General features: G+C 40.2%; 1 protein-coding gene across 1 annotated transcript in view; it reads right to left on the minus strand.

Annotated features, from left to right (window-relative positions):
• The window catches only part of LOC109961830 (neural-cadherin-like), an 84,576-nt gene that overhangs the window by 1,727 nt on the left and 74,493 nt on the right, over window positions 1–8,356 (minus strand). The window contains exons 31-32 of the mRNA XM_020602982.1: window positions 6,508–6,758; window positions 71–225 (exon numbers count right to left, since the gene is read on the minus strand). Coding sequence (XP_020458638.1) covers window positions 71–225; window positions 6,508–6,758 — 406 coding nt within the window. The remainder of the gene's footprint in view (window positions 1–70; window positions 226–6,507; window positions 6,759–8,356) is intronic.

The following is an 8,356-nucleotide window of genomic DNA, read 5'->3' on the forward strand; positions in this document are numbered from 1 at the left end:
TGAAGCATGGGAAAGATTTTAGCATGGGTTTACTTCCCCTGCCTAACTCCCAGCACATGCATATGTTTACCTGGTCCTGCTCCCCGCCACCTTCCTCGTCGTAGTTCAGCACATTTTCTCGGATGTCCTCCCACTCGCCGTGGTGTGCAGACACATGGTACACACCGTCCTTCAGGCCTTTGTGTCTCCTCCAGCAGGAGTAGAGAAACAGGCCCAGCATCAACACTGAGGGGTGCCAGAGAGCAAGTGAACACGGCAGAAGCATTCTCACATAATTCAAATGAGATTCTGAGCAGAAAACAGACCTCTGGGTGAAAATGAAATTGACAGTGTGAGTGGAAAGTGATGATATAACACTGAAATACTATACATGCTACACCAGCTATGCAATATGAAAATATATGCATTTTTCATCACTTGTAATATAACACGCAACATCCTTCTAAATGAATAGGTACTACAGACTAATTACATTTAACTGTAAATGGATTTTCCATCACATTGATTCGTCCTGTAAGTCCTATTAGCTGCACTGACTGTACAGTTAAGACATCCTAATGGAACACACATGGAAACAGAGGCACCACCTTTCCACCTATCTCCTTTGATGTTGCCTCTGTTTCCTGGCTTATCGAAGGCCGCAGTTCCTTGGAAACCTATTAAGTGAGTTTGTACTCCTCCCAGCTTAAACTCAAAGCCTCGGTGGCTTGACTGAAGGTAGAGAGGAATGCAGTGGAATCTGTGCAGGAAAAGGTCCTAAAGCATACACATCAATCACAGCTATTGTGTGCTGAATTATACAACATGCTGGACTGACCTTTAAAGTCCATTAATCTCAACCAATATTTTCTCCCATCTGCCATCCCTCTTTCTCACTTCCTCGCTGTTTTTACAAGTTCACTCTTTGACTCTGTTTCCTTTTATCTCTGAATTTCTTTTATTTTTTCTCCCTGTATTGGAACTTCCGCTGTCTTTTCCAGTTTCCTTTTTTCTTCACTCATTAAGTCCCTGACTGTTTCTATTTTTCAGTCTCTCTCTGGCCTTTATCTGGCCTCGGCTTTTATTTCTCACACTAGATAGAATCCATTTCAAATGGAATAGTTTATATGTTGTGCTAAGTATCAGGTTAATTGGAAATCTTCTGAGAAATGCCGGGTAATCACATTAGTCTGGAGTTTTAAAGTAATTGCTTTGAAGGAGAATAATGCACCAACAGCTCCACAGGGTCACACTAACAGGTAGGTACTCATAAGCAATGACAGAAAAACAACTCCCTGAGAACTAATCTCTGCACAAAAAAAGAAAGAAATGCAATCTCAATTAAAAATCATTATTTGTATAAATGCATTGGCTGGACCATACTTAACACCTCAGCTGCTACACTAGTCCTGATACTCTCCATACTGCTCTCATATCAGATAAAAAGAGACTGTAAGCTCCCTCCTTTACTTCTTAGCCGCTCATGCTCAGTATGGGCCAGAGAAGAGAGAGGTATTGATCAGCTGAGACCCCGCCTCCTCACAGCTGCAGCCTCGAAGAAAACACTAGAAGAAAAAAATCACCTCCAGAATGGCCTGCTCCGAGGTGCTGCCTGGAGGCCTGCGCTCGCCTCATCCCTCAGCATCACCTGAGCTGGTAATAAACACATCTCTAAAGGGGAGGGATTCGATACACAACCCTTCCACCACGCACACACACAATTAGACACAAGTAAACACATATTTTGACACTGTGGTTACCCTCCTATACCTGCAGCTACTGCCTGGAGCTGAGTGTGCGCAGCTACGTTCCAGTGATCCAGTGAGATCGATATCATTCCGGGGAGGGGGGTGGGAGACAAACATTGCAGTCATTCATCAATCCATACTTCTGCTGCCTCTTTGCTTTCTAACCGTTACTGTAAACAGGGTATTATGTTGTTAGCCTGTATCGGACTACGCATTATACCATCAAACAACAACAACAGCTTGATCAAAACACTTAACCCTTTCGCTGTAGCTCCAGTCTGAGTTTAAGGAGAAAAAATGCGGTATGAGTTAGATGAGACATCAAGATTCGGGAGGAAAATGAAGGAGCAGAAGAAAATGCGACAGGTGAGAAATGGGGAGGTGTTGAAAAAATAATTTATTTCTAAATACCTTGGGGAAAAAACAGGCACTTTACATGATTGCTTGGCATCCAGGAGCCTATGTGGAAAGCACATTTTTTTCCATTCTTCAAAAGCAGAATGTCAGACCTGATGCTGGACTAATGAGGTTTGGTCAGACATCAGCTCATCCAGCTCTGTCAATAACGCAGCCTGAACTCTCATTCTGGTTGGCTGGCGATGGCTTATGTAAAACTTAATAATGGATGATGGTTTAAACTTTTAATGCACGCTGAGGCAGAGGAGTCCCCCTTTAATTTAGCATCCAGCTAGCTGACTTGCTTAGTGCAGCGAGTGTGCAGAGTGCAAGTGTGTATTTATGGTGGTGGTTCATGTGGTGACGAGGGCCATCGTTAAACACAGCTGCACATTGTATAACCAGCTGCTCATTAAACCCAACCGCTGGTTTAATTTCATTTCTACATTCACATGGTAAAATTGGTTCTTTTTGCTTCATGTTTAAGAAAATTATTTTTGTAGCTTATTTTCTAAAACTTTCTCAAGGCATGAAAATATAACAGTTGCCAAAGAGTGCTTGTTTAATTTTAATTTGCCCCATCAGCGAAGGCAGAAAAAACATCAACATGTTAAAACTGTAAAAAGCAATGTCAAACACTTTTAAATAAGAAGCTGGAGTGCAAAAAGGAGGTACACAGGGGCCTGTGTGCAAGGACTCTGACGTGGCTTCATTACTGTCACTCACCCTTTCTGTAATTTGTCCACTCTGTGGCGTCAAATAGACTGAACCTTCCTTTAGTTTGCATGTGAGAAACACATGCATTTTCATGAGAGTGCCAAGGCCACATTTTTTACCATTTTTAAATTCATTATCAAATATTGAAGACCACTTTACGTGGTTCACTCTCAAGTGTCAGAATAAATGATGTCCCAATATTAGCCACATGCCCTGGAGGGAATGGTGAGTCAGTTATAGAGGCAGGGACAGTGTATGGAATTGCTAAAGCGTTTTATAAGCCTGTCTCTGACAGAAAGACTCATAAACAGTGATGTGGCCCCACAGAGGGCAGTGAGTGCAGTCACATGCAAGCCACTCACACACATGTACAGTATGTCCCTCTATGTTGCTGAGGACCAAAATATCACATTTTCACAGCTACAACCCTTAAAATTAACCGAAACCTCTAAACTTGACCATGATTTAAAAGGATAGTTAGTCTTTTTTAACACAAGTCTGATGTGTGTAGTTTATAGTTAGCCCTGATCCTATTAGATCACAACACAGCTTATAAAACATCAGCTCTGCAATTTTATCAACTCATAGAAGCCAGTGGGTTGATGTCACCAACATTCAGCTGGTTCAGGTTTAGAGCTGAAATATTTAGTTGATTAATTGACTGAAAATTATGCAGCAGCTATTCTGATAACTGATGAATCCTTTTCACATAAAGACACCCAATGTGATTATTTGCAGTTCTTCTCAGGATTTTATCAGTAATATCTTTGAGTTGGACTGTTGTTGTTTGGGGAAAAAAAGACATTGTGAAAATGTTTAGACTAAAAGATGAATCGAGAGAATAAGCATAGGATTATTCAATAATTAGATGCAGACATAGTGTAGCCAGGTCTCGACTTATCCATAGAGTTTTTGTGACGTTCCTCAGGGTTCAGTTTCAGGCTCTCATCTTTATTTGTTTATGTTCCCAGTTGCATGCATAGTATTAAAGACACGTTTTCTTTACAGTTTTACATCTGTCCTCATTGCAAAAATATAATTTCCTCCACTGTATGTCAAATCACATCCGCATGCTCATTCTGTCATTATATTTGATTCTGAATTTAAAATTGATGCACATTAAAATAAAAAAAAACTTTTAAGTGTGCTTTGTTCAATTTAGAAACTGCTGGATACACAGAAAAGGCCATCACTATACAGTACATATACCTTCTCATTTAAACAACACTATGTACTAAGTCATACACTAAAATTTTAAACATTCAGCAGCCTGGCTCTCAGTAGGCACAAAGAAGAGACTACATAACCCTCAGTGGTCGGACTCGGGAATACATTTCTGAGCTTACAACCTCTTATAAGTCAGAGTGCAGAGATCAACCAATAAGTCTTCAAAGGGAGAGTTATTTTGTGAACTTCATTTCCTTGTTCTCATCTCTTGTCCATGTGAAGGCACTATGGTAATAATAAAATTGGGGGCTGTGACCCCCAGACTGGGAGAGTGGCTCCAACAGATCCCAAGAACAACATCTGAGATCTCTGTCCAGAAGAGTGCAGTCCTAGGAACAGCTAAGATACTGCACAGGACCCTCAAGCTCCCAGGCCTCTGGTAGAGGACCTGAGCTTGAAGGAAGGAATACAAGACCGCCCCAAAGTGGGGGGGCGAGGGGGGGAATTTTTATATATATATTGGATTTGTATTACATTACAGTCACTCAGTCTAAGTTACTTATACATACAAAACAAGCTGACCTCATGTTTTTACTTGTTCTAACAGCAAACAGTTATATTTCCGAGGAACTAATGATGAAAAGTAACTAATTAGATGAATTCAATACTTTCACATACAGTAAGTTGAAGGATCAGGTGCCACTTATGCTCATTAAAGTTTTGGAGATAAAGCACATGGTGAAAGGAAGGTGAAAATATCAACTAATGCATTTTGCTAAAAGATCATAAATAAGCTGTGTGTCATGAGTGTAATTTAAAAATAGTGAATATTTTTTCTTATTAGAAAACACCATCACCATTGACCATCAACAGGCAATCCTCTGCATGGGGGCATTTTATTTTGAGACACAGTCTTTGCTGGACTCCCAACACTAGGTTTTTTTTTTCACTATAAGATATAAATACAGTAGCAGGCTGGTACATTATTCTCCAGTGATGGTGCTTTCACATTTTAAAATAGGCAATGTGTACAGCAGTTTCTCCAAAATGAAAGTTTTAGAGGAGACACAAACGATGCAGTTTGATGCTGTGAGTGTTCAGCATCTTGTATTGTGACACAAAATGTTTCTGCAGATGAACCTGTGTGGTACTGCTCTTGCATGATGCTCGCTACCAGGAATCTGGTCCATGCATTTCTATATTGCTAGTACTATTACAGAGTAGCTCGCAACACTTGTGTCAAATCAAATCTACCCATTTAACCCATAGTCTTTTGATTATACCTTCAGTACTAAGAGAGATTTGGTTAAATACATTTTATGACAGGCCTTCAACTAAATCTGACTTTTAGTTAGAATGACCCAGAATGAGCTGTTCTGATGGTTCTCATTTAATAGTGAAGTGTTACGTATGGTGCTTGGCACAATATAGATGCACTGAAGCAGACCTGGGAAAACAGAAACGTACACAGAAATATAGAGGAATGGCAACAAAAGACATCAAGGAGGTAAAATGAGTGAATGGTGGGATATAAAATAAGTTGGACAAATAAAAGAGTGGAACTGACTCCTGAAGTCAGAGCGTAACACTGGAAAAGACAGGGGGCACAGAAGTGATGAGAAATACAGGAAAACAAATAATGGAACTTTCTTATTCTCCAGAGACTTTTACAGCTTCCCTGTGAATCACAAATTAAGACATCCAATGGTTCCCGCTCTGCTTTTCTTCCAGAAAAGATATCTGTTTCCTGTGTTCGCCAGCCTCACCTAGTACAACTCAGGAGATCAATATAGCTGTAAGATTCGTGTGTCAGTGAACCAAATGGGTGGAAAACAAATAAAACTGTGGATGTTGCATATAAACCCAAACACAATGCAAGAATTATGTCTTGAAAATGAAAAGAAGCCAGAAACGACATGATGAAAATTGATGTGTTAAAGAATAGGTTCGGTCATTTTCTATATTAATGATCCCCATACAGAGACTAAAACCAGCAGTGAACTGCCTCTACTCAATATCAGCCATTCTCCAACCTGGATCATCTGTGCCATAGACCTCTGTGTGCTGGATCTCTGTGAAAGCACAGGCGGCTAGAGGACTGTAAACAAAGCAGACAGCTCATGTGCAGTTGTCTCTAGCTTCTTCAGATGCTGTAAAATGTTATGGTCATTTGGAACTTTTGGGGCAACATTTTTAACACATATTTGGGTCTGGTGTTTTGTAATGAAGAACCGTGTTACCCAGTGCAGCGGTGGGTTTCGCTGATGTTTTTGAACAGCAATGGAGGTCTATGGTACAGATGAATAAGCTTTAGTGTTGGTTCCAGTCTCTGTATGGGGAGTGTTGAAAATACTCTAACCCTAACCCTATAAAAAATGACCAACTGTATTCTTTAAAAATGAAAAAAGAAAGCAATTGGTAGACACAAAGAACACATAAAACCATGAGATGATGACAGTGTTTTACTACAGGTAGAAGAGGACATGCTCGACATAGCTACCTAGAAAAGCCATGACACAGATGCTGATGGCGAACATGGAGCTGAGGCTGAGGCTGTTGCCATCCTCATTGTGGAACATGGCGAGCGCCACCTCACAGTGCCGTCCCCGGTAGCCCTCGCTGCAGTGGCACGAGTAGCGAGATGGAGAGTGAGGCACACAGGTGCCGTGGCGACAGGGCCGGCTGGCACATAGCGTGTAGACACACACTTTGCCCGTTGAGCTCTCTTTTGTCAGGTGGCCTGGAGGGCACCTGTGCAGAGAAGAGACAGTAGCGTAAAGCACAGACAAGAGACACTTGGGAAGCTGTCAGATAAAAGGAACATTGAATTCAGAGCCATGAAACCTGGGCTGACTGTGTAAAAATAAATCCCTCAGGAGTTCCACCTCTTATATCAAATTCAGAGATATGTTCTTTGAAGGTTATAGTGTGGACTGTACTTTAAGAAAAACCTGAAAAAGAAACTAAGAAGCTAAGATTGGCTTTGGAGTAGAGGTTCCTCAGTTTATTTATACAAAATATCCCCTGAACATTATTCACCCCTGACCCCTGCTTCTCTCAGTGCTTTGTATCCTGAGGCTGTGCTGAAATCACACAATATGGATAAGTGAAAAGCCTCATATTGGTCTGGATTCTTGAAATCACAGCCAGGAGAGTTAGTGGTCCTGCAGAGTGTAAAGGGGTTGCAGAGACTCTGACAGTCACTGCTGTTATACACCAGTCACTCAGGTTGATATACTATTAGACACACATTATACAGTAAGTGTGCCTAGCTGCCATCTGGTGGACGGCTAAATATCAGGTGTGTTGCAGCAAACTCAGTCCATAGCATTATGCATACTTGGATGCACACTGTGTGTGTTAAGCATCTAGTGTATTATATGTGTCCATTAATGAATGTTTAATTGTCCCGTGTATGTGCATACTGAAGTTTTTATGCATGTGTATGTCCTGTAATGTTTTTATGATACAGGGTGGACAAAAACAGCTTTTGGTACGATCTTCTAATTAGACACCCTTTATAAAGGATTTATAAACTGTAATTATTGATTAGATTTTTGGTAAATGACTTACTAATGCTAAATCAGTCAGTTGTAGGCCATCAATGAGAACGATTCTATGGATGTAATTTCTAAATATTGGTAAGTTCTTAGTAAATACCCATGGTTTCTTGTTTTTGTCACAAGTCACTAGCAATAACTTACGTTAACAAGACAATAATGAAGGATTTGCAAAACATTCAATCTAGTCTGCAGCTGTAAATGTTGAATAGGTGTTCATAAATGGATTGTGGTCCAGATGTCGTGCAGAAAGTAAGTAGTCAAATTGTTCATTGGTCTGAATAGAAAACAACAATGCTGAAGGAGGTACAAAGAAAAAGGAGTTTCACAACCTGGCAACCACACAGATGTTCTTATTAATGTAAGTAAGTGACAGAAAAAGCATTAGTAAATAACTTATTATCTGTTAATAAAGCCACTACTTACACCATATACAGTGGGTACGGAAAGTATTCAGACCCCCTTAAATTTTTCACTCTTTGTTATATTGCAGCCATATGCTAAAATCATTTAGTTCATTTTTTCCTCATTAATGTACACACAGCACCCCATATTGACAGAAAAACACAGAATGTTTGACATTTTTGCAGATTTATTAAAAAAGAAAAACTGAAATATCACATGGTCATAAGTATTCAGACCCTTTGCTGTGACACTCATATATTTAACTTAGGTGCTGCCCATTTTTTCTGATCATCCCTGAGATGGTTCTACACCTTCATTTGAGTCCAGCGGTGTTTGATTATACTGATTGGACGTGATTAGGAAAGCCACACACCTGTCTATACA

Source organism: Monopterus albus, unplaced genomic scaffold (genome assembly GCF_001952655.1).
Source record: "Monopterus albus unplaced genomic scaffold, M_albus_1.0 scaffold59.1, whole genome shotgun sequence".
In the NCBI taxonomy this organism is placed as follows: domain Eukaryota; kingdom Metazoa; phylum Chordata; class Actinopteri; order Synbranchiformes; family Synbranchidae; genus Monopterus; species Monopterus albus.